Below are 26,589 nucleotides of genomic sequence, written 5' to 3' on the forward strand. Positions count from 1 at the left end.
TATCTAACATAACTAAAGGTACCCATACATCTAGCGACCGATCGACCACTAGATTCGATAATTGTCACCGAATCGGGTGAAAACCGGTGACGCCAAGTACATGCCCGATCGACGATGCAACCGATTTCAGGCTGAACATGTTGATCGGACACGCTGCAAGATGTCGGGCTGTCGTGGTCGGTCGGGTGCGCGATGGTAACAACGAGCGACGAACACGACAAAACCCCTGATGCTTTTCCCCTAATGTTCAATGTGCGCTCCCCCATTGCACTATGCATTACCTATCCACGTCCACCGCTGGCTCCAGGCACCGTCCTCTATACACGTGCCCCACGTGATTGCAGGCGTACACGTGGCCGCATCCTCGTTACTCCGACAAGCACGTGGGGCATGTGTATGGATGGAGGACGACAGCCATAGCCAGTGGCGGATGCGGACAAGTAATGTACAGTGCACTGGGCATAGGAGGGTGGCACATTGAGCATTAGAGGGGACAGAGTCAGGCCGGAGGATGCGGTGTCACAAGGCCGATTATGGATCGATTTCAGTATGAAATTGGGAATTGGCCTGTGGTGTATGGGCAGGTAACAGATCTCTCTCCAATCAGGTTCGATCAGAGAGCGAGATCTATCTTTTGGTCGATCTGCCAACACATTGATGTAAGGGCACCTTTACGCAGGTTCCCCAATTATGAATTTTTTTTTGTAAAACTCAATTTATTGATCTATAGACTCAAGCAATTTTTTTGAATCGTGGTCCTTCATTTTTCATTTTCGTGATTTTTCCACATGGATCTAGAAAGATTGTTAGTCAGTAGATATTCCCATTCCATCTGGCCGTCGGTACTTCGCTTTAGTATTATACAGACTAAGCTTGGGTCATGTCTTACCCCAAATGGTGGATAAGCAGTAGAGGTTGTTGGCGAAGACACACCAACAGATGGAGGCGGCATGCCCGAAGAGGATGGTGGGAAGAGACCCAATGCATTCAGATTTAAGCCAGGGATCAGGTGAGCCTGTAGCTGTAAAATAAACAAATTAAAAACAGAGCAATGCCCATAACAAATAATTACAAGCCAAGCATGGGTGCTACATAGCAGTTCTGCAGAGCTGGGACATAACAGGGTCAGTCTAGCTAGACGAGTGTACATCTTGTACTCCGGTATGATTAAAGTGGACCCAAATTAAAAATACAAGATTTCAGAAATTAAATCTGTTTTCTAAATTATAATAAATAGCAGCTTTTTTCAGCTGCATGATGACAAATATAAAATATTTTACATTTATTAGAGGAACCCCTCCCTTCCTTTCATATTGCCGGGACAGAATCCGGCAAACGGGTGGAGTAGGAGGTGTCCGGCAAAGGAGGAATTGCTAATGGATGCCACCTGTATAAGCCTAGTTATGAAAAGAAAAGGGTGAAAAGCATACACTGAAATGCTCATAGGCTTGAAGGGGTGTTTATTTATTGTATGTGTCAGAGTGGTGCAACTAAATATTCTGAATTAAAAAAAAATGTTTGGTTAGGGCTCTGGTTGCCTTAGGCCACATTCACAGTAGCGGTCTATAAAGTGGTACCACACATCGTGCTTACATTGCGCCAGGTACAGTGAAGCAGACGAAAAGTATGCTTCACCTTCACTTTTAATGGGGGCGTTTAGCGGTAATACGCACTGCATGCATGCTGTGCGTTACGATGCTGTAACCAGTTATACTTCAAGGCTCCCGTCACGCAACATAGGTGGTACATTGCAGTGTGGTAAGGCACGTTACAAAGTGGACATTACACTGCACAGCTGTGAACGTGGCCTAAAAGGTGAATTGAAGAGGTATACAGAGGCTGCCATAAGTATTTCCTTTTAATCAATACCAGTTGCCTGGCAGCCCTGCTGGTCTATTTCTCAGCAGTAGTATCTGAATAACACCAAAAACAAGCATGCAGCTAGTCTTGTCAGATCTTACTTTAAAGTCTGAAACACCTGATCTGCTGCATGCTTGTTCAGGGGCTATTGCTAATAGTATCAGAGGCAGAGGATCAGCAGGGCTGCCAGGCAACTGGTATTGCTTAAAAGGAAATATACATGGCAGCCTCCATATTCCTCTCTCTTCAGTTCCCCCTTAAACAGGACTACTTAGGCCAAATACGACTTCTCCTAGCACCACGGCTAGTCTCCAGTAACACTTGTATGTACTGCATAACATTGTGGTTATTTTTAATTTAAAAAAAACAAACCAACCAACAAAAAACAAAAAAAAAACAAAAAAAAAAAAAACTGAAAACAGAACAGTCTACCCCCCACAGCCTTCTGCATAACTTAATGCAATCTTTATACGGAAATGCTTTAAAAACACAAAACAAAACAAAAAAACCTTAAACACAGGGCTCAGTGTAAATCCAACAAATTGTTCTATTGAACTTATTGGTCATGTAAACACACAGGAAAGCCAAAGCATTTAGTCACCCGCGTGCTGGGAATGAATCACAGGGCTGAAATGAAGACGTTTGCTACCACAATGGCATACAACAACTCTGGCAGAGGTATAGGCTGGGGACTGAAAGAGTTAAAGAGCGCTGCTGCCATAAGATTAACGCTCTAGAAGGTCCTCCAGAATCTCAGGCATCATTCCATTCAGGTTGGGTCATTTCCGTTCCAGCCTCATGCTAAACTCTGTACAATGTTCTAGGAATACATTTTCACCTCCCACCCAGATCGTGCTGAACAATCACTTACATTCATAGCTGCGATATCGTTTTCATAGGACTCCCTGATTTTTTTCATTATTTCTTCCTCAGCTTTGGCACATGCCTCAATGCTGCCTTTAACTGTAATGGTCCGCTCAGGATTGTATAGTGTCAAGTCCTGCAGTCTGGGGCCAGCAAAAAAAGAGAGGGAAAAAGTTACAAAAACCTGTCCCAGGTTACACCAAGCAACAGTGCCGAGATAATCGTGCTGAACTTACGGGGAAATCGTTATCTTTGTGTCCGTGTCCTGCTCGATTTTCTTCAGATTTCTTCCTTCCTTGCCGATGAGGCGGCCAACAAAGTTATTATGTGCTAAAATTTTTAGGGGAATCTCTTCAGTGCTGGGAAGAGGGAAAAAGCCCATTTAGAAACAAACAATATGGTAAAAAAATAGAAATATGGAATTCACCATATACCCCTACCCTCATAAAAAAAGAGAAAAAAATTTAAAAAAAGTAATTTACTCTTGAGCAAATGTACAATTTATGGCTATTATCAGACGAAAGTAAATGCATCACGGAACTTACCTGGGGCTTCCTCCAGCCTCCCCACAAAAATGACACCCCCCCCCCGCGCGCGCGTAGACCGCGAGGTCCCTCGCCATCCTGCAAGTCGCCTCTGTACTCCCGTTGGCAGCTATGTAAGCTGCGCAACTTGGCCAGGAGTCATGAGCAACTGTGCATGTCCTTGCGCCCAGCTCAATCACGTGCCTGTCTCCATGAATGCTCTGCACATGCGCGGTTCTCGAAAGAATGACAGGCACGTGATTGAGCCAGGTGCATTGACAGGTCAATACATGCGCAGGACAGTTCAGTATTGCAGGTGTAGATATAGATGTCCTTTTGTTTGGGTGTTTGAGCTGCAGACTTGACTCGGGACACTGCCCATTTACTTCATACTGGAAGGGGTAGAGCAGTGTGCTAAAGAATAGAATAAAACTGTAACCAGCAGCACACCTGACATTCCCCCCACTTACAATCAGAGGCGTAGCTAGAGTTTTCAGCGCCCGGGGACAGAGACAGTTTTTGAGCCACCCCCCTCCCCCTGCACCAAAAAATGAATGTGGCCATGAAATAGATTGTACTCTGTAAAGTGCTGCAAAAGAGGTCAATGTTACATAAATACATAATAATAATAATAATAATATGGTAGGACATTAGGCTATGACTATGGTAGGATTAGATTGTGAGCTCCTCTGAGGACAGTCAGTGACATGACTATGTACTCTGTAATGTGCTGCAGAAGATGTCAGTGCTGTATAAATACATAATAATAATATGGTAGGACATTAGGCTATGACTATGGTAGGATTAGATTGTGAGCTCCTCTGAGGACAGTCAGTGACATGACTATGTACTCTGTACAGTGCTGCAGAAGATGTCACTGCTATATAAATACATAATATGGTGGGACATTACACTATGAGACTGGCAGAAATTAGATTGTGCTCTTAGGATAAGGAAACGGGACATCAAAGCACACCCCCCAACCATGCCTTAAAGGACCACTATCGCGAAAAAAGTAGGCAGTTAAAAAATGTGACAGATGACAGGTTTTGGGCCAGTCCATCTTTTTAAGGGGGATTCTCAGGGCTTTCTTTGTTTTCAACAGCATTTCCTGAACAACAGTTGCAAAATCTAACTGACATAATAGTGTGCAAGTGATTAGGGAGGCCGGCTGGTATCTTGCTATTTTGGCAGTTAAACTGCTGTTCAGGAAATGCTGTTGAAAACAAAGAAAACCCCGAGAATCCCCCTTAAAAAGATGGACTGGCCCAAAACCTGTCATCTGTCACATTTTTTAACTGCCTACTTTTTTCGCGATAGAGGTCCTTTAAATTTACATGCAGCACTTGGAGTGCACTGCAGTAAAAAGTGGCCATGAGATACAGTGGGCCCTGCCAAATGTACATGAAATCCTCCAGTGAAGCCAACCATTACCAGGAAATGTAGTGTGATGGGCCATCTGTCTGTGTACGCATGCTCCTGGCATGCAGACAGGCTGCTTTTTGTGCGCCACCCCGTACAACAGCCCCAATGAAGTATGTGCATATAACTTTAGTAAAGTTACCATGCACTGAGAGCGTATGGCAATTTTACCATTATACTGACAAGGTGGAAAGCATTGTAATGCGCATTATCCTAACAGAAGTTGCATTACCTAGGCAACCTGCTAATATTGCAACATGCACTACCTTGTCAGTGCAACAGTAAAATTGCTGTTCATTCTCTGCACAGGGTTACGTTAGCAAAGATTTGCCCGTCAAATGCATATACGTCAAGTAAACGGCGGCACCTACAATGGATACTCACATGAGACACTTTATATACACACACATACACAGGCAAGCTGAAGCTGCACAGACACACACAGGCAAGCTGAAGCTGCACAGACACACACAGGCAAGCTGAAGCTGCACAGACACACACAGGCAAGCTGAAGCTGCACAGACACACACAGGCAAGCTGAAGCTGCACAGACACACACAGGCAAGCTGAAGCTGCACAGACACACACAGGCAAGCTGAAGCTGCACAGACACACACAGGCAAGCTGAAGCTGCACAGACACACACAGGCAAGCTGAAGCTGCACAGACACACACAGGCAAGCTGAAGCTGCACAGACACACACAGGCAAGCTGAAGCTGCACAGACACACACAGGCAAGCTGAAGCTGCACAGACACACACAGGCAAGCTGAAGCTGCACAGACACACACAGGCAAGCTGAAGCTGCACAGACACACACAGGCAAGCTGAAGCTGCACAGACACACACAGGCAAGCTGAAGCTGCACAGACACACACAGGCAAGCTGAAGATGCACAGACACACACAGGCAAGCTGAAGATGCACAGACACACACACACACTCTGTAGATGCACAGACACGCACAGACACTCTGTAGATGCACAGACACGCACAGACACTCTGTAGATGCACAGACACGCACAGACACTCTGTAGATGCACAGACACGCACAGACACTCTGTAGATGCACAGACACGCACAGACACTCTGTAGATGCACAGACACGCACAGACACTCTGTAGATGCACAGACACGCACAGACACTCTGTAGATGCACAGACACGCACAGACACTCTGTAGATGCACAGACACGCACAGACACTCTGTAGATGCACAGACACGCACAGACACTCTGTAGATGCACAGACACGCACAGACACTCTGTAGATGCACAGACACGCACAGACACTCTGTAGATGCACAGACACGCACAGACACTCTGTAGATGCACAGACACGCACAGACACTCTGTAGATGCACAGACACGCACAGACACTCTGTAGATGCACAGACACGCACAGACACTCTGTAGATGCACAGACACTCTGTAGATGCACAGACACGCACAGACACTCTGTAGATGCACAGACACGCACAGACACTCTGTAGATGCACAGACACGCACAGACACTCTGTAGATGCACAGACACGCACAGACACTCTGTAGATGCACAGACACGCACAGACACTCTGTAGATGCACAGACACGCACAGACACTATGTAGATGCACAGACACGCACAGACACTCTGTAGATGCACAGACACGCACAGACACTCTGTAGATGCACAGACACGCACAGACACTCTGTAGATGCACAGACACGCACACACGCTGTAGATACACACACAGATACTCTGTAGATGCACAGACATGCAGTAGATGCACACACACAGACACTCTGTAGATGCAGACACACACACACACACACACACACACACACACACACACACACACACACACACACACACAGTAGATACACAGACACAGTCTCTCTCTCTCTCTCTCACATGCAGTAGATGCACACACACACAAACACTCTGTACATGGACAGGCACACTGGAGGTGCACCGACACACTCTCTCAATATATATACCTCCAAGCTTGTTTTTGCTGACTGTTAGAAAAATTAGAAGAGGTGTAAGTCATTTGACTTCTGCCAGCAGGGAGCCAGCACATGACCTTTCACCTTCCCTGTACACTAGCCATGCCTGTATTTTACTTTAGAGGAGGGAGGGGAGGGGGGCAATCGCTCTGCTAATCATTTAACACAGGCGATCCCTTCCCATTCATTCTCCCTCCTCCCTGGGCCTGATCTCACCTCTGTCCACCCTGATTGCCAGGCACTCGTCTGTCACAGGCAGCAGCCCTGCAGAAACACGGAGGTGGGAAAGCACATCACAGATCAGCAGCATGGCTGGTGGTCTTCTCATCGGCAGCAAAGCTGAGGGTCTCCTTCTGACATCAGGGCGGTTAGCAGCATGGAGGTTGGCCAGGAAGTACAGGGTCAGTAGCAGTGTCACAGGGGCGCACTTCACTTAGCACTAGCTGGCAGCTCCATATCAACTGAGCGGCAGTTCTTTTAAACATTGCCCCTCCCTCCTCTATGATTACATGGCCACAGCAGCACGAGCATTGGGTAGAGTGAAGCTGGTGGTGCTGCTATTGGCCACAATCTCCCCCTCATTGCTGCTCTGCGCGCAGGCTGTAATCTGTGAGATCTGCCGCAATGTAATTGACTGGGACAGGAAGGAGACGGGCACCACGTAAACTGTGCAGGAAGGTGCAGAATGCCGGGTACTGTAATGAGCGACAGAAAGGTTACACATGCAGGCTGCAGCCGCTGCACACATTGCTAATGTTGGCTACTCAGCTGATGCGACGTCACTCGCTGACTGGGGATGTGGGGAGGGAGATCCGGATTCCGGCCCGCTGGCGGTGAGCGCTGCTAGCGCGTATCAATAAAATAAATGTTTAAAAAAAAAAAACTGCAGCTGAGCTGGGGGCGCCCTTGGGGACCTAGCGCCCGGGGGCACTTGTCCTACCCCGACCCCCCCCCTAGCTCCGCGCCTGCTTACAATCATGCTGCTGCCTTATAGCACATGGTAACCGGAAGCACACCTGACACTCCCACCACTTACAATACAAGGTAACAAGCAGTACACTGTACAGTGGTTTGCAAACGTGTTCGGCCCCCTTGAAGTTTTTCACATTTTGTCATATTACTGCCACAAACATGAATCAATTTTATTGGAATTCCACGTGAAAGACCAATACAAAGTGGTGCACACGTGAGAAGCGGAACGAAAATCATACATGATTCCAAACATTTTTTTAAAAAGAACTGCAAAGTGGGGTGTGCGTAATTATTCAGCCCCCTTTGCTCTGAGTGCAGTCAGTTGCCCATAGACATTGCCTGATGAGTGCTAATGACTAAATAGAGTGCACCTGTGAGTAATCTGGTGTCAGTACAAATACAGCTGCTTTGCGACGTCCTCAGGTTGTCTAAGAGAATATTGGGAGCAACAACACCATGAAGTCCAAAGAACACATCAGACAGGTCAGGGATAAAGTTGAGACATCTAAAGCAGGCTTAGGCTACAAAAAGATTTCCGAAGCCTTGAACATCCCACGGAGCACTGTTCAAGCGATCATTCAGAAATGGGAGTATGGCACAACTGTAAACCTACCAAGACAAGGCCGTCCACCTAAACTCACAGGCCAAACAAGGAGAGCGCTGATCAGAAATGTAGTCAAGAGGCACATGGTGACTCTGGACGAGCTGCAGAGATCTACAGCTCAGGTGGAGGAAATCTGTCCATAGGACAACTATTAGTCGTGCACTGCACAAAGTTGGCCTTTATGGAAGAGTGGCAAGAAGAAAGCCATTGTTAACAGAAAAGCATAAGAAGTCCCGTTTGCAGTTTGCCACAAGCCATGTGGGGGACACAGCAAACATGTGGAAGAAGGTGCTCTGGTCAGATGAGACCAAAATGGAACTTTTTGGCCAAAATGCAAAACACTATGGCCTCAATTCATAAAGCATTGCCGCATGCGATAATGCTGAAAACAGCAGACTTTGCCGACCACTTAGCAATGTGTCAATTCATAAAGGCTGTTACCGCATGAAAAAGCTGACCTTACCGACCAGGGAGATAAATTACAGACTTAGATACAAATGGGGTAGTGGATCGTCCCCGGGTGCGATCAGGCCACCAGTAATAACGCTCGGCTGCTCCCCAGATAGCCACTGCAAGTACAAAAAGAAGAGGGGGGGGGCGCACTGAGCAATATATTGATAGAAGGGAACGATATCCCAGGACAGGTCTCACCTTGTGCAAGTTTGGTTAAGCACAGCGTGCCGCACCACGATCAGCCCGTGTCCCTCTATGCCGAGCCGGGGACCGAGCTCTCCTTGTTCGTAGGGCGGACGTGACGTCACTTCCCAGGGCACTTCCTATAGAGGTTGCTATGGAAGCTAGGACTAGCTCTCTGCTCCTGTTATTACGTCGCAGTGAGCAGCGTCTGGATGGTCAAGATGGTTACATGAGTCGGGTTGTCATCTAGAATAAAGGACGACCCGATCTAGTAGCAATGATTATTTAAGTTTTGTGAGATTCCTCACAAACTTGTGAGGAATCTCATCCTCACAAGTTTGCCTCAGGCAGCAAAAAGTCTAGAACCAGCCCTGCCAGCAGCAGCACCCCTGACATTCCCTCCACTCACAATCATGCAGCTACCTTACAGCGCATGGTAACCAGCAGCACACTATAGCACACCTGACATTCCCACCACTAAAGGTGCGTACACACATGCGACTATAGTCGTTTGTAACGATCGTTCCCCGATCTTTACCAACGATGATCGTTACAAAAAACGGACCAACGACTATTAAGGCAAACGACGAACGAGGCAAATCGCTACAAAACAAAGTTCTGTCTTGGCGGATTTTTTCCACCGACGATCGTTAGCAAAAGTGGTACATCGTTGGAAACGATCGTTCGTACCAGGCTGGACATGCGCATTTCTCTTTTTCTCCAAGGAACTTTACAATTTTATGCGCAGGCGCATTAAGTGCTTTTACATGGTGTAACGTTCGTTCTAACGATGTGATCGTTACACACTTTTTACAACTAACTTTACTTCGGTCGTTCTTTCGTCAATTAAAAGATCGTTCGTCGTTGACAACGAACGATCGTTGTCGCATGTGTGTACGTAGCATTACAATCAAGCCGCTACCTTACAGCACATGGTAACCAGCAGCACACCTGCCCACCACTTACAATTTTGTGTCTTGAGCCTCCTTTTGCATTATTTCCATGATTATTTTACATGCTGTAGAACAGCCTTCAGGAGTTGAATGGATAGTAATGGGTTTCTCTGCAGCACCAGCATTTTCTTTACGATGAATGTCAATTCTAAAAGAAAGAGACAGAAGAATGTAAATGGAATTGCAGTCTAGCACAACATTCAATAAAAACGGTTTTCCCTACTCTACATTGTCAGTACAGTTATCTACTTCAAATTCTATATCTGAATTTAAGGGGGCTTAGATGCTTTCTTGCACTGAAATACATCCATGGCTAGAACGACTAGGTAATTCTGGGTAATGTTGGTCCAGGGATTTTATCTTTTTGCAATCTGGAGTCAGCAATATTGGGTGGTAATCTATACGTGTACTGTCACCTTTACACCAAAGTCATTCAGAAAATTCTTTTAGTAAAACAAAACAAAACCCTTCTGCTCACTGAATCCTGCAAACAAAACCCCTTCCTGTCAGGTTTGCGATCAAAAATCTGGAAAGCTTTCAGGCGCCTAATTGATAAGCCTTGGAGTGAAACACAAAGTAGAAGAGGTTTTTAGGGCGTGGCTCATCTGTTGGGAGTGTAGGGGATCTCTTGACTATAGTTTCACTTCAAGTTTAACCCTTGGACTGCAACAGACATCTTTATACACCATGGATGTCTAAAAGGTGGTTCAGAAAAACAAACAAAAAAAAAAAAACGACTTCCGCCTCTTTTTAGGCATATCCCTTTGCCATAGACTTCTAAAGGCATTTTGTACAAAGTTTTGAAACGAAGCTAAATTTCTAATGGATTTAAATTATGCAAATAATTCTAAGTTGATGCAGAATTATGCAAATATTTCTGCAAATCTATGCAAGATTTCACAAGTTCATTTAGATTTGCATAATTCTGCATCATAATTCGCATCATTCTCAATCATCTCAAATTGATTTGCACCTCAATCCCGACTAATGTGGAATTTGAATTGTGCATATTAAAGGTCTTGCCCAAAACCTTCAGGTACCAAATTTAGCTGGCCTTGGTGTGTAGCCTTTTAGAAAATTAGCTGTCAGTCACAGGCCCAGTGCACACCAAAAACCGCTAGCAGATCCGCAAAATGCTAGCAGATTTTGAAACGCTTTTTCTTTTTCTGTAGCGTTTCAGCTAGCATTTTGTGAAGAGTTTTTGGTGTAGTAGATTTCATGTATTGTTACAGTAAAGCTGTTACTGAAAAGCTACTGTAACAAAAACGCCTGGCAAACGGCTCTGAAGTGCGGTTTGCGTTTTTCCGAGCGGTTTGCGTTTTTCCTATACTTAACATTGAGGCAGAAACGCCTCCGCAATCCAAAATCTGCAGCAGCCCGGGAGTATGCGTTTCTGCAAAACGCCTCCCGCTCTGGTGTGCACCAGCCCATTGAAATACATTACCCAAGCGGATCCGCACCCGCAAGCGGATCGCAAACCGCAGCCGAACCGCTCTGGTGTGCACTAGGCCTTAGAGTTAAAATTCAGTATTCTGGCTGCACATCTAATGAAACAATCAAAACAAATGCATATGGAACAATACTCATCTAACATAAAGCATACATTGCATGATTGTAGCCCAAAGCGAATGGTAGTGACTGTTTGGGAACAAACATGCTGCTCTAATCTTCTGAGCAGCATATATATTGCAGAGATCCCCAATTCAACCCCAACAGCACTCTCACCGTGGAGTGCTAGGGTCCAACCAGATTAAATACCTGCTGCTCCCGTGTATCAAGGACTACAGACATGGCTTTCAAGCTCACTGACATGCCAACCATTCCCAAATCCAAAGGACTTTAGTCTAGGGTTGAGTAATCACACATGTAAAGACTTACTTGGACTGGGTTTGCTTTGTGATATTTCTTATGGTGGCTCCTTCTTTTCCAATGATTGCCCCTACAAACTGCGTAGGCACCAGCATGCGCAGGGGCACCTCAGACTGAGGCTTGGGTCTTGCAGCAGCGCTGGGAGAGCCTTGTCTTGGTGGTCCCCTTGGTCCGAACCCTCGTCTCCCTTGAGGGTGTTGCTGCTGTGTCTGAGGTTGTAGTTGCTGGGTGGGTGCTGATTGTGCGGCCATCTCATCAGGAATATAAGTGACTTTCAGAGAATAGTTTTCGAGCTGATATCCGTTTAGTTTTTCAAGGCCCCTAGTTTTGAAAGGGTGAAACAGTTAAAACTATTAAAATACACATTTTATCTTTGTGTCATTGGGAAGAGACAATTAAACCATAATAACAAAAACTAGATTTAAATACAAAATAAAACTGTGGGAGGTCTTAAGTCATTTTTTAGGAGGAGGATAGATACAATTGTCTATCAGTTTATTTTCACCTCGGATGTCCTTTAAAGAAAAAACATTTCATTGTTACAGCTGATAGACACGCTGCAGATTTATTGCAGGATTTCTACTTCCTGCTTTCATGGAAGCAGACAGTTAACATCTTGTGTTTACAAATTAGCTGCTCTGCCAAGACTGCTGTGCTGGTACAGCTGAGAGATCACATTCCAGTTGTGATTAATCACAGATGAGGGGGAATCCGATAGGCTAAATACATACAGGGTGCATTTCTCTAGGTTTCCCTTCCGCCCTGAGTTCAGGTCCACTTTAAACTGATGCTAGAGTTGATTATTATATGTCCACTTTTGATGCAGACAAAATAAAGTCTCACTTTAAAGCTGTATACTACATTCAGCTGCAATTTGTTCACCATTTTCTGCAGTAGTCCCACCTGCTTCATTCTTTTTTCATTGCATTAGCAGTCACCACAGGCATTTTGGCGCATGCACATGTTGAACAGCTTGTAACATGCATCAGGCCTTCTGTGACCATGTATGAAAGGAGCATCACAGAACTATTCTTTCACAGAGGCCGAGAGCAGAACCTCAGTTGGCCACAAGGTGTCACAATGCTCATTAGAATGGAGCAGTAGAAACCTTGCTAAAGGACCACTATCACAGAAAGATGTAACATTTACAATACATGGAAACACGTACACATAAGAAGTACATTTCTTCCAGAGTAAAATAGAGCCATAAATTACTTTCCTCCTATGTTGCCGTCACTTACAGTAGGTAGTAGAAATCTGATAGAACCAACAGGTTTTGGGCTAGCCCATCTCTTCATGGGGGGTGTTCTCAGCATGGCCTTTATTCTTTATAAAGACACTCCCTGAAAAGGATTTATACAAAGACATTGGCCAGCCTCCCTGCACACTTTTTTGGCAGTTGGACGGAGCAACCACCATTCTCTAAGTGCTGTTGAAAAGAAAGAAAACCCTGAGAATCCCCCATGAGAAGATGGGCTGATCCAAAACCTGTTGGTTCTGTCAGATTTCTACTACCTACTATAAATGACTGCAAGAGAGGAGAAAAATGTATGGCTCATTTTACTCTGGAAGAAATATACATTTTATTTGAATGAGTTTACATGCATTTTAAATGTTATGATTTTTCGCCATAGTGGTCCTTTAAATCTGTTTTACGCTTCATTTTACTAGGACATAATAAGGACACGTGGCACAGCTTCAGATGGAGTATGCAAATATGGATATTTACACTATGTAGGGGCCGTCTTCATTTTAGCACACTTCTAAAAACCTGCATCAAAGACTTGAGACAGAACACAAAGGAGTTCAGAAGAGTTAGCAGCTTTGTCTAGCAGCCCTTAGGTACCAGCATGAGTGCCAACAAGGAAACTAGCTGTGTGTTGTCCCACTATTTTCTTAGGCTTCCCTCCAGGTACTACAATTTCCTCCTACACCCCAAAAGCATACTACTGGTTTACAGTACATTGAGCATCTTTTTTACTACAGTGATTCTCCCTATAAGGCCCCGTTCACATCACAAACACTGATGGCCATGCGTGCGGAACGCAACGCATGCGAACGCACGCCATCCGCGTTTGTGTGCATTGCGTGGCTGATCCCATCACTGAAAAGTGAATGGGACAGCCATGCGTTTTTACAAAAATGCGTGCAGGTCTGGAACGCATGCAGTGTGAACATCAGACAGTGCACTCTATGCACTGTCTGATGTCGTGCGTGTCTGCCTCCTGCACGCGTTTACAAAACGCGGCTGGAAACGCGAGCAGTGTGAACGGGGCCGGTGGTTTGTAACGCAGTGTGCTGTTCGGGGGAGAGCCATTTTGGAGGGAGGCCAATTAAACTACACTGAGCAGCCAGGATATATGTGTTTTTGTATGCAGTTTAATTGGCCTCCCTCCAAAATGAGTTTCAGATCGTGGTAGGGACATCAAGCTAGCCAAACATGACTCTATTATGAGCCAATATGCATATCTGATCAATCACTCTGCAATCAGAATCTGATCGATTCCTTCCACACACAGCAAATCAATGCTCAAGAAATTTCAGCAGTGCAACACTGTACACCATTTATCAACCCCACACAAACACACACTCTCTCTCTCTCTCTCATATTAACATACACACAAAACGCACAGTCAAGTATTTGAATGTCTTGCTCTGCTTGCGAGCGCCTGTTGTGAAATAGCCTGAGCTGCTTTGAAGAAGCCACTTTCCCTAATGAGAGTTTAACCACTTAAGGACTGCAGTCATAAAACCCCTTAAGGACCAGAGCCTTTTTTTCCATTCGGACCACTGCAGCTTTCACGGTTTATTGCTCAGTCATACAACCTACCACCTAAATGAATTTTACCTCCTTTTCTTGTCACGAATACAGCTTTCTTTCGGTGCTATTTGATTGCTGCTGCGAGTTTTACTTTTTATTATATTCATCAAAAAAGACATGAATTTTGTCAAAAAAATGATTTTTTTAACTTTCTGTGCTGACATTTTTCAAATAAAGTAAAATTTCCTATACATTTGAGCGCGAAAGTTATTCTGCTACATGTCTTTGATAAAAAAAAAAAACATTCAGTGTATATTTATTGGATTGGGTAAAAGTTATAGCGTTTACAAACTATGGTGCCAAAAGTGAATTTTCCCATTTTCAAGCATCTCTGACTTTTCTGCGCACCTGTCAGGTTTCATGAGGGGCTAAAATTCCAGGATAGTACAAATCCCCCCCAAATGACCCCATTTTGGAAAGAAGACATCCCAAAGTATTCAGTGAGAGGCATGGTGAGTTCATAGAAGATTTTATTTTTTGTCACAAGTTAGCGGAAAATGACACTTTGTAACAAAAAAAAAAAAAAAAAAAAAGTTTCCATTTCTTCTAACTTGCGACAAAAAAAAATGAAATCTGCCACGGACTCACTATGCTACTCTCTGAATACCTTGAAGTGTCTACTTTCCAAAATGGGGTCATTTGTGGGGTGTGTTCACTGTCCTGGCATTTTGGGGGGTGCCTAATTGTAAGCACCCCTGTAAAGCCTAAAGATGCTCATTGGACTTTGGGCCCCTTAGCGCAGTTAGGCTGCAAAAAAGTGCCACACATGTGGTATTGCCGTACTCAGGAGAAGTAGTATAATGTGTTTTGGGGTGTATTTTTACACATACCCATGCTGGGTGGGAGAAATATCTCCGTAAATGACAATTGTTTTATTTTTTTTACACACAATTGTCAATTTATAGAGATATTTCTCCCACTCAGCATGGGTATGTGGAAAAATACACCCCAAAACACATTATACTACTTCTCCTGAGTACGGCGATACCACATGTGTGGCACTTTTTTGCACCCTAACTGCGCTAAGGGGCCCAAAGTCCAATGAGTACCTTTAGGATTTCACAGGTCATTTTGAGAAATTTCGTTTCAAGACTGCTCCTCACGGTTTAGGGCCCCTAAAATGCCAGGACAGTATAGGAATCCCACAAATTACCCCATTTTAGAAAGAAGACACCCCAAGGTATTCCATTAGGAGGATGGTGAGTTCATAGAAGATTTTTTTTTTTGTCACAAGTTAGCGGAAATTGATTTGAATTGTTTTTTTTCACAAAGTGTCATTTTCTGCTAACTTGTGACAAAAATAAAATCTTCTATGAACTCACCATACTCCTAACGGAATACCTTGGGGTGTCTTCTTTCTAAAATGGGGTCATTTGTGGGGTTCCTATACTGCCCTGGCATTTTAGGGGCCCTAAACCGTGAGGAGTAGTCTTGAACCCAAATGTCTCAAAATGACCTGTGAAATCCTAAAGGTACTCATTGGACTTTGGGCCCCTTAGCACAGTTAGGCTGCAAAAAAGTGTCACACATGTGGTATCGCCGTACTCAGAAGAAGTAGTATAATGTGTTTTGTGGTGTATTTTTACATATAACCATGCTGGGTGGGAGAAATATCTCTGTAAATGACACATTTTTGATTTTTTTTACACACAATTGTCCATTTACAGAGAGATTTCTCCCACCCAGCATGGGTATGTGTAAAAATACACCACAAAACACATTATACTACTTCTCCTGAGTATGGCGATACTACATGTGTGACACTTTTTTGCAGCCTAGGTGCGCTAAGGGGCCCAACGTCCTATTCTCAGGTCATTTTGAGGCATTTGTTTTCTAGACTACTCCCTACGGTTTAGGGCTCCTAAAATGCCAGGGCAGTATAGGAACCCCACAAGTGACCCCATTTTAGAAAGACGACACCCCAAGGTATTCCGTTAGGGGTATGGTGAGTTCATAGAAGATTTTATTTTTTGTCACAAGTTAGTGAAAAATGACACTTTGTGAAAAAAACAATAAAAATCCAATTTCCGCGGAAATTGATTTGAATTGTTTTTTTTCACAAAGTGTCATTTTCTGCTAACTTGTGACAAAAAATAAAATCTTCTATGAACTCATCATACACCTAACAGAATACCTTGGGGTGTCTTCTTTCTAAAATGGGGTCACTTGTGGGGTTCCTATACTGCCCTGGCATTTTACGGGCCCAAAACTGTGAGTAGTCTGGAAACCAAATTTCTCAAAATGACTGTTCAGGGGTATAAGCATCTGCAAATTTTGATGACAGGTGGTCTATGAGGGGGCAAATTTTGTGGAAACGGTCATAAGCAGGGTGGCCTCTTAGATGACAGGATGAATTGGGCCTGATCTGATGGATAGGAGTGCTAGGGGGGGTGACAGGAGGTGATTGATGGGTGTCTCAGGGGGCGGTTAGAGGGGAAAATAGATGCAATCAATGTACTGGGGAGGTGATCGGAAGGGGGTCTGAGGGGGATCTGAGGGTTTGGCCGAGTGATCAGGAGCCCACACGGGGCAAATTAGGGCCTGATCTGATGGGTAGGTGTGCTAGGGGGTGACAGGAGGTGATTTATGGGTGTCTCAAGGTGTGATTAGAGGGGGGAAATAGATGCAAGCAATGCACTAGCGAGGTGATCAGGGCTGGGGTCTGAGGGCGTTCTGAGGTGTGGGCGGGTGATTGGGTGCCCGCAAGGGGCAGATTAGGGTCTAATCTGATGAGTAACAGTGACAGGTGGTGATAGGGGGTGATTGATGGGTAATTAGTGGGTGTTTAGAGGAGAGAATAGATGTAAACACTGCGCTTGGGAGGTGATCTGATGTCGGATCTGCGGGCGATCTATTGGTGTGGGTGGGTGATCAGATTGCCCGCAAGGGGCAGGTTAGGGGCTGATTGATGGGTGGCAGTGACAGGGGGTGATTGATGGGTGGCAGTGACAGGGGGTGATTGACAGGTGATCAGTGGGTTATTACAGGGAAGAACGGATGTAAATAATGCACTGGCGAATCGATAAGGGGGGGTTTGAGGGCAATCTGAGCGTGTGGGCGGGCGATTGGGTGCCCGCAAGGGTCTAATCTGATGGGTAACAGTGACAGGTGGTGATAGGGGGTGATTGATGGGTGATTGATGGGTAATTAGTGGGTGTTTAGAGGAGAGAATAGATGTAAACGATGGATTTGGGAGGTGATCTGATGTCGGATCTGCGGGCGATCTATTGGTGTGGGTGGGTGATCAGATTGCCCGCAAGGGGCAGGTTAGGGGCTGATTGATGGGTGGCAGTGACAGGGGGTGATTGATGGGTGGCAGTGACAGGGGGTGATTGACAGGTGATCAGTGGGTTATTACAGGGAAGAACGGATGTAAATAATGCACTGGCGAATCGATAAGGGGGGGTTTGAGGGCAATCTGAGCGTGTGGGCGGGCGATTGGGTGCCCGCAAGGGTCTAATCTGATGGGTAACAGTGACAGGTGGTGATAGGGGGTGATTGATGGGTGATTGATGGGTAATTAGTGGGTGTTTAGAGGAGAGAATAGATGTAAACGATGGATTTGGGAGGTGATCTGATGTCGGATCTGCGGGCGATCTATTGGTGTGGGTGGGTGATCAGATTGCCCGCAAGGGGCAGGTTAGGGGCTGATTGATGGGTGGCAGTGACAGGGGGTGATTGACGGGTGATTGATGGGTGATTGACGGGTGATTGACAGGTGATCAGGGGGGATAGATGCATACAGTACACAGGGGGGGGGGGAGGGTCTGGGGAGAATCTGAGGGGTGGGGGGGTGATCAGGAGGGAGCAGGGGGCAGTTTAGGGACTAAAAAAAAAAATAGCATTGACAGATAGTGACAGGGAGTGATTGATGGGTGATTAGGGGGGTGATTGTGTGCAAATGGTGGTCTGGGGGGTGGGCAGGGGGGGGTCTGAGGGGTACTGTGGGCGATCAGGGGGCAGGGGGGGGGCAGATCAGTGTGTTTGGGTGCAGACTAGGGTGGCTGCAGCCTGCCCTGGTGGTCCCTCGGACACTGGGACCACCAGGGCAGGAGGCAGCCTGTATAATACACTTTGTAAACATTACAAAGCGTATTATACGCTTCCTATCCGGGGATCGTCGGGTTAACAACCCGCCGGCGCTTCCGATTGGCCGGCGGGTTGACGTCGCGGGTGGGCGGAGCCTATTGCCGGTGGATGCGCGCGCATCCCAGCGCGCGATCCCCGGCCAGAGAGTGCCCCAGGACCTGACGCCAATCTGCGTTACGTGGTCCTGGGGCTGCCACTTTGCCGCCGCCAATATGAAGTAGGCGGTCGGCAAGTGGTTAAAGCAGTCCTATTCCCCTTTACATAAACAAGTTCAGCTAAAAGTAAGCAATGTAAGGGGACATCTGAAATACCTTGCTGCATGCATCAGTAGCCTTGTGCCAGGCCTAGACATCAAGCAAATGGGAAAAGAATCTCCACATTGGGGGTCTCAGTGAGAGAAATCCCAAGAATACATTTCCATCTTCACAGTATTTTTGCTGTATAATAGTTTTGAAGGTTTTCACACACTTTTTGCCTTTATGGCACTCATCAGCTGTTAAGATTACAAAACTGGATACTCTGTGTGCAAAATAAACTTCTTTAGTAAAGCGAAAAAAAAAAAAAAACCACTGCCATCAAATCCTGAGAAACGTTCTACATTAAGGCCTCTTTCACAGTGGGACGTTAAAGTCGCACATTATAAAAATTTATAACGCAGACTAACGCACAGCAATACAAAGTCTGTGCGACATTCACAGTGCACACGTTGCGTTGTGTGTAACGTGTAGCAATATTTAGAAAGTGCTGCATGCTGTGCGTTTAGCAATAAATTTGCTGTGTTATGTGTGTTGCACATGCTCAGTAATGTTTTAAAAAAAAAAAATTTAACGCATGCACCGTTTTCGTTCCCTCAGTATGCAACAAAAATGGCGCACCAAGAGACAACGCAGTTCAAAATAACGTCCCATTTCATAACCTACACGCGCTGCGTTAGGGGGACGTTGTGCAACTTTAACGTCGCATCAAACGCAACAGTGTGTAAGAGGCCTAAACCCTTCAAAAAGTTAAACTAGTGGGATACAGGGCTGTGGAGTTGGAGACGAGGAGTAGGAGCAATTTTGGGTACCCGGAGTCGATGATTTTATAAACTGAGGCGTCTGAGCCGGCGTTGGATGATTTTTGTACAAAATCCACAGCCCTGGTAAGTACTAGACTAAGGAGTGGGAGTCGAGGAGTCTGAGCCATTTTGGGTACCAGGAGTTGGAGGTTTCATAAACTGAAAAGTCGGAGTTGGAAGATTTTTTGTACAGACTCCACAGCCCTGGTGGGATCGTAGCTGGGTGCTAACATACTTTTGGTGTAGGTCACTGTATATTACACTTCCATTGATAAAGGGCTTGGAAAACCGCGGAATGGACTGCAGATCACATCAGATTTCAGAGGTTGGCAATTGAATTAAAGGAAACCAGAGACAACGCATACTTAAAGTTTTAAGTGTGCCCTTTACGTATCTCTCCAGCGGCCGAACTAATGGGACCCAATACCGGAGCTTCAGGCAGCGGAGACGGCGGCGTGGGAACGATCCATGCGCATGGGACCGGACGAAGCCCCAGATATGTATAAAACGGTAAGTATGCGTCGTGTCTGGTACACTAGCTTTTGAAGACCGTCGCATGTGAATCCTATGCCGCACTTGAGGCTGCCCCAGGCTGATGCGGTGTAGGATTTACGCCACCCGCCGTTTCTGCTCCCGACACGATCATTCGCACCTAAGAGGGTAGATTAAGATGTCATATATGACAGCAGACATCTCCCCTCAGTGATCAGGAGCCGTCGCGTATGGCTCCTGATCACATGATCACTACGATCACCGGCGGATCGTATTGACCACTGTTAGTGATGAGGCGGTAGGGGGGGGGGGGGAAGAGATGAGGATCCACTCACCCTCCTGCTGTTCCCCTGGCGATTGGCACTCCCCTCCGCTCTAGCTGGCATCCCCACTTGCTCTGACATATGTATGGGGTCCCGGTTTGATGAAGTCATCAAGCCGCGACATGGAAATTAGTGCCAGTATGAGCGGGACGCCGAACAGAGCAGAGGGGTCCACAGCTGCTCATCGCTAGAGCCTGGGAGGTGAGTTAAGGCTGCCTGCAATACAGGGGACACCATGCCCAGCTTAGCACTATCAGGGATCCGGCTTCCAGCTTTTAGAGGCGGCCAAATTACAGTGTTTTTATAGTAAATTGTGCTCGGTCTTGACAACGCCCCAAATTACTCACAGAGAGCCGCAATTCCTATTGCTGCCTATGATGGCACCAGCAGCACCTAAATCTCCTGCGCTGTTTTTACAGCGTTTGTTTACACAGAGCTCCATTTTAAAGGGAACCTCCACCCACTTATAATTACTGAAAATCATCCAGCTCTGAGACCAATCCTGCCTTCGACAGCACCTGTGGAGTGGAAGGGCATACATGAATCCTTAAAGTGAACCCGAGGTGAGAGTGGAGGCTGCCATATTTCCTTTTAAACAATACTAGTTGCCTGGCAGTCCTGCTGATCTATTTGGCTGCAGTAGTGAACTGAATTACACCAGAAACAAGCATGCAGCTAACAGGGCTGTGGAGTCGGAGTCGTGGAGTCGGGCAATTTTGGGTGCCTGGAGTCGGAGTCGGGAAAAAATGCACCGACTCCGAATGAATTTGTAACTGTAATTAAAATAGAAAATATGATAAAATGTTCTATTTCTCAGATAATAGTCATTAAAAATAATGTATATATACAGTATATATACAGTAATAACTGTGCTTAGTCCACAAAAATGAAATAAACCAATCAAAATTAGTTACTTGTGCTGCTTCAATATAGCAGTCCCCGTATTTTTAAGGTCAGATATACATATCTGATTGTGACTGTATATATGATGTGTACACAGGAATCTCTTATATATACTAAATAACATCTATGCTGTAAGAATAAAGCCTGATGTGTAGCTGTGTCACTAATAGAGATGGTCAACAAGATGGAAATAATTCTGCATTGATGCTGATTTATGCAAATGTATGCACTACCTTTGCTGATGAAATCAAATAATGTGATATGTTATTAAAATTTGGTTTGGTGACTACAAATTAAAGGGTAACTGAGACGGATGAAAAGTTTTATACATACCTGGGGCTTCCTCCAGCCCCCTTCAGGCTAATCAGTCCCTCGCTGTCCTCCACCACCTGGATCTTCTGCTATGAGTCCTGGTAATTCAGCCAGTCAGCGCTGTCCGGCCGCATGCCGCTCCCACAGCCAGGAACATTCTGCACCTGCGCAATAGTGCTGCACAGGTGTAGTATGCTCCTGGCGGCGGAGTGTGTGCATGCGCACTACGCCTGACTGGCTCAAGTACCTGGACTCATAGCAGAAGATCCAGGTGGTGGAGGAGGACAACGAGGGACTGATTATCCTGAAGGCGGCTGGAGGAAGCCCCATGTATGTATAAAACTTTAATTTCATCTGTCTCAGGTTTACTTTGTTACACAGTAGTACTATACTCTACATATGCACTCCCCACAGAGCTGCAGGGAATCCACTGACAATGCTGTGCACATTGAACACAGAGGTGTTGTCTGTTTACAATCTCCTCATTCCCCTGCAGAGTACCTGCACATCATTCTTTTATGTACCTACACTTACATTGCCTAGGACCTGATAGATGTTCTTTGTTCAGGTTTGTACCTTTTACAAGTACTCTTACCAAGGACTAGTTTTAGTCTAAAGGGAATAAATATAGTAGTCTACATATCCTTCTCACTTCAGTTGTCTTGTAAAATTCCTAAGCGTTGGCAGTTAAGAGACGAATTTCATTTTACATACTTTTAATCAACAAAATTGTAATATGCAAATTAGAGGAGTCGGAGTCGGTGGAATCCTAAACGGAGGAGTCGGAGTCGGTGGATTTTTGGACCGACTCCACAGCCCTGGCAGCTAATATTGTCAGTGTTGACAATATTGTCAGAAACCCCCAATCTGCTGCATGCTTGTTCAGGGTCTATGGTTGAAAGTATTAGAGGCAGAGGACCAGTAGGGCAGCCAGAAAACTGGTATTGCTTAAAAGGAAATAAGGCAAGCCTCCATATTATTCTCACCTCGGGTGCCCTTTAACCCTTTCAGCTCCACCGTCGGACTTGGGGGGCGTTCTCCCCAGCCCCTGAAGACAGACTAAGTCCGACAAGGAGCAATATGGCGTTGGCCACGCCACTATCCGATCGAATCAGACATGGTGCCAGCCCCTCCTGATCAAAGTGCTGGACTAAGGGCTGGTTGCCATGGAGCTGGTGTGCATCTTACAGGATGCATGCTGGCAATTGCATTGATCTGAGTACACATCTGAATCCCTCTAACCATTGCCATGCATGGCTTTAAGGATTCAGGTGCGTGCTAGGGTAAAATGCACCATGCTGTTTAAACTGTGCCAGCATGCGATTCAGACAGCAAGACTATTGGCGGAATGAGAAGCATTCCCCCACTTAACCGGTTGTGAGTAGACGCAGGCCCCAAATCCCTCCAGCATCATGTGATATAAATATTACATGGGCACATGTGGGCTCCCGCTGCCTGCGAGTCATCAGATCTATTCTGACACAGAGTTAGGGTCTTCAGATCCACGGATTATGACACTATGGCCTCGATTCATCAAGACTTATCGAATCAATTACTGACAGCTCGGTAAAATACCGAACTTGCTAGGTTGATTTCAGGATTCATCAAAGTTATCTACAGCTGTTAGCGAGCATTTGGTAATCATTTGGTAATGATGCGATAAAACGGAAGAAAGTGCAATTCATGAAAATGAAAGTGGGTGTGGTTTAGCGTTACATTTAGGATTTGTTCTCTCCTTCACTGCTCTGTCGTTATTCCTGTCAGATCATTGCTGACAGAGAATATGGAGCCATTTTAAATGGTTATGTATCAGCTGAGAGTGATTCAAAGGTGCAGAAGGGCAAGAATAAGGTCTAGAACCATATCAATTTGCAAGAGAATGGATTTATTTGCTATACCAGGAGATCTGCATTTCTCTTGAATCATTGTGTAAGAGAACACAAGCAGTGCCAGGGTTAACTAAATTGCTAGCTGCACTACATTTTGCTTGCGAAATTGTGGGATTGTCCCAAGCCACTTCCAGAATCCTGGTCCGGGTGTTAAGCCCTATTCGGAATGTTGCTACGTGGTGTTCAAAGGACTGCCTTTTTACCCACAATTCCACGGGAATCTTATGGCCCTGTGTTAAATTACCGCTGTAAAATGGAAATATCGACACGTTGACGAATGGTTACCGCATTGTTATCAATATTTTATCGAATTCACACCGAATGCGGAAAAACCTTGATGAATACAACTAGAAATCGATAAACTTCGAATTCAGTAATTTAACAAACTGTAAAAAGTTATCGCAAAGACAATGATGAATTGAGGCCTATGATTACCACATGTGGTCTTTATCAGCTCCCATGGCAAAAATAAGCCTGTGTATGTAGCTTTAGGCCTTGTTCCCACTATACATGCTGTCGTGCACATTTCGACAGTGCATATAGTGTGCGACACGCAAGAATGGTGGCAGTGTATAGACTGCACTTCTACCATTCCCATCATATGCGCTGCGCAGCAGTGCAATGCGCTGTTGCACTGCTGCATGCATTTTTTGAGAATCGCAGCACTGATCCTTTCACTAATGAACGGGATTCAGCAGCACAGATGCCATGCGATCCCGTGTGTTGCATTCCGATCGCACAGCCATCTGCGCTAATTGAGGTTAACAAGGCCTTAAGCTTCTGCACCAATGCAGAGTACGGGGTGCGATTATGTGCAGGGAGTAGGTAAGGTCACATTGGAAAACCCTCTACCAATCCCCTTACAGGACCTGCCAGGGTTCACAGGAGGTTGATATAATTAACCCCCTTAGCGGTAGCCTCAAGCCAGACGCGAGCCGGAAATCTGCAGCTCAGAGTGTTAACGGCGAGCTGGATCCATGGTAGGCGAGTAATGTGCAGGGCTGCTGCAGATCTTTCTTTAGGGTCTAAAAGCAAGTGAAAAAAATTGCAGATCATAGAATCCAGTAATAATCATACCGCCAGGGAGGTTAAATGGCTGGCAGCGATGAAGTAGTAAATATCATTAAAGGACAACCGAGGTGACATGTGACATGATGAAATGGACGCGTGTATGTACAGTGCCAAGCACACAAATAACTAGGCTGTTTTTTTTTCTTTTCCTTCTCTGCCTGAAAGAGTTAAACATCAGGTATGCAAGTAACAGTTTCTGTGTGGCCCGGGACTGGGTCAGACAATAGCATAACCCTCACTGATAAGTACGGTAATTACAGCCAAAAATACTTTCAGAATTCAGAATCAAGTTATTTCGCCAATTTGTCTAGGCAGTTGCTTAACTACCTGCGGACCGAGAGAGTATAAATCTACGGCGGGCAGGGGGCACTGCGGTCCTGACCGGACGTAAGCTCTACGTCCCATTCATTGCCCGTCCCAGTCGCTTGGTCCGCTCTGCCCCCACCGCAATGTGATGCCCTGCCGCCTCTATGACGGGAGAGCACTGTGAGCCGGGCAGGAGCAGTTTTCATTGGCTCCTGGCCCTGTCATTCATGTAAGCCGTTCCCATTGGATAACATGGAATGGCAGGGTCAGGAGCCAATGAAAGCGTCTCCTGACCGGCGCACAGTGCTCTGCCGTCATAGCGACGGCAGAGAGAGCAGCCTGCGGCGGGGACAGAGCTGCGTGTCCGGCGGTAGCGACGGTAACTTGCGGCGATTCGCCGGGAAGCGCCGGTTTGCTGGACCAGCACCCTCTGGTCCTTAAGGGGGCAGAGGGTGCTGGTCCAGAAAGGGTTGAACAAAAACACAAACACGCAAACACAAACAAAAACAATACAAGGACAGACAGTATGTATATCACAAGTCAAGTATGTGAGTATAGTGGCAGTAAGCAAGGTGAGAATTGTTCATTTTCAGTTCTGTGCTGATTACTTTCAAGTCTAGCAGCTCTAACGCGGTTCAGCATTAAGTATGGCTACCACCTGAGGAAAAAAGCTGTTCCTGTGTCTAGAGGTTTTAGTTGCGATTGACCGGAATCTTACTCCTGAAGGCATGCGCTGGAAGATTGAGTGAGCTGCGTGAAAGGGGTCAGAGGCAATTTTGGTTGCTCTCTTTCTGCACCTGCTAGCGTAAAGATCCTGCAGGGAAGGTAAGCTACAGCCAATTATCCTTTCCGCTGATCGGATGATGCGCTGCAGCCTCCCCTTTTCTAATGCTGAGCAGGAGCCGAACCATACAGTCATAGATGATGTTATGGTGGTTTTGATAATAGCATTGTAGGACTGCACCATTAGATTTTTAGGCAGGCCAAACTTTCTCAGCTGCCGTAGATGGTACATCCTCTGCTGCGCTTTCTTGACTATAGTGGCCGTATTGTTATCCCATTTTAGTTTGTTTGAGATTGTGGACCCAAGAAACTTGAATGACTACCTGGGTTATTGTGGATCCACTTGAGGTCCTGGGGAGGGGGGGGGGGGGGGCGGTGGTTAGGAGAGATCTCCTAAAGTCTATTATCTCCATGATAGTAAATGGCTTCTGAGAGGAAGACTAAAAAGGTCAAGAATTCATAGATTTGAACTCTAGCATATTTCAATGAAGGCGTTATTGAGCAGAGACAGTGAAACCGTAAAAACCTAAAAAATATATTTAAACATAACATAAAACTATGGGATATCTAATAAAAATAAAAAAAAATTATAAAAAATTAGGAGGAGGATAGATGCAATTGTTTTTCTCAGCAGTTTATTTTCACCTCGGATGCCCTCTAAAGCTGTGATAAATGGTATTTCAGTTCCCATTTATTTAGACGGTAAAGATTGGAACCACAGGAGCAGGAAGTAGTAGTAATAGTAGCAGCAGCATGACAACAGCTATTGCAGACAGACAAGTAAAGAAACTTTAGGGCAGAGATCCACAGCGCCAACATGCCAGTCCGTTAGATTCACCCCATCACAAGTGTTC

The 26,589-nt window shown here is 45.6% G+C and overlaps 1 protein-coding gene across 6 annotated transcripts in view; it reads right to left on the minus strand.

The window, feature by feature from the left end:
• Nucleotides 1-26,589, minus strand: part of IGF2BP3 (insulin like growth factor 2 mRNA binding protein 3) — a 194,502-nt gene that overhangs the window by 25,854 nt on the left and 142,059 nt on the right. For 5 of the 6 annotated variants that reach the window (XM_068236007.1, XM_068236010.1, XM_068236011.1 and 2 more), the window contains 5 exons: nucleotides 11,699-12,010; nucleotides 9,834-9,968; nucleotides 2,961-3,083; nucleotides 2,732-2,867; nucleotides 890-1,021 (listed from right to left, as the gene is read on the minus strand). In XM_068236007.1, coding sequence (XP_068092108.1) covers nucleotides 890-1,021; nucleotides 2,732-2,867; nucleotides 2,961-3,083; nucleotides 9,834-9,968; nucleotides 11,699-12,010 — 838 coding nt within the window. The remainder of the gene's footprint in view (nucleotides 1-889; nucleotides 1,022-2,731; nucleotides 2,868-2,960; nucleotides 3,084-9,833; nucleotides 9,969-11,698; nucleotides 12,011-26,589) is intronic. The other variant, XM_068236009.1, reaches the window with a different exon arrangement.

Source organism: Hyperolius riggenbachi, chromosome 5 (genome assembly GCF_040937935.1).
Source record: "Hyperolius riggenbachi isolate aHypRig1 chromosome 5, aHypRig1.pri, whole genome shotgun sequence".
Classification (NCBI taxonomy): domain Eukaryota; kingdom Metazoa; phylum Chordata; class Amphibia; order Anura; family Hyperoliidae; genus Hyperolius; species Hyperolius riggenbachi.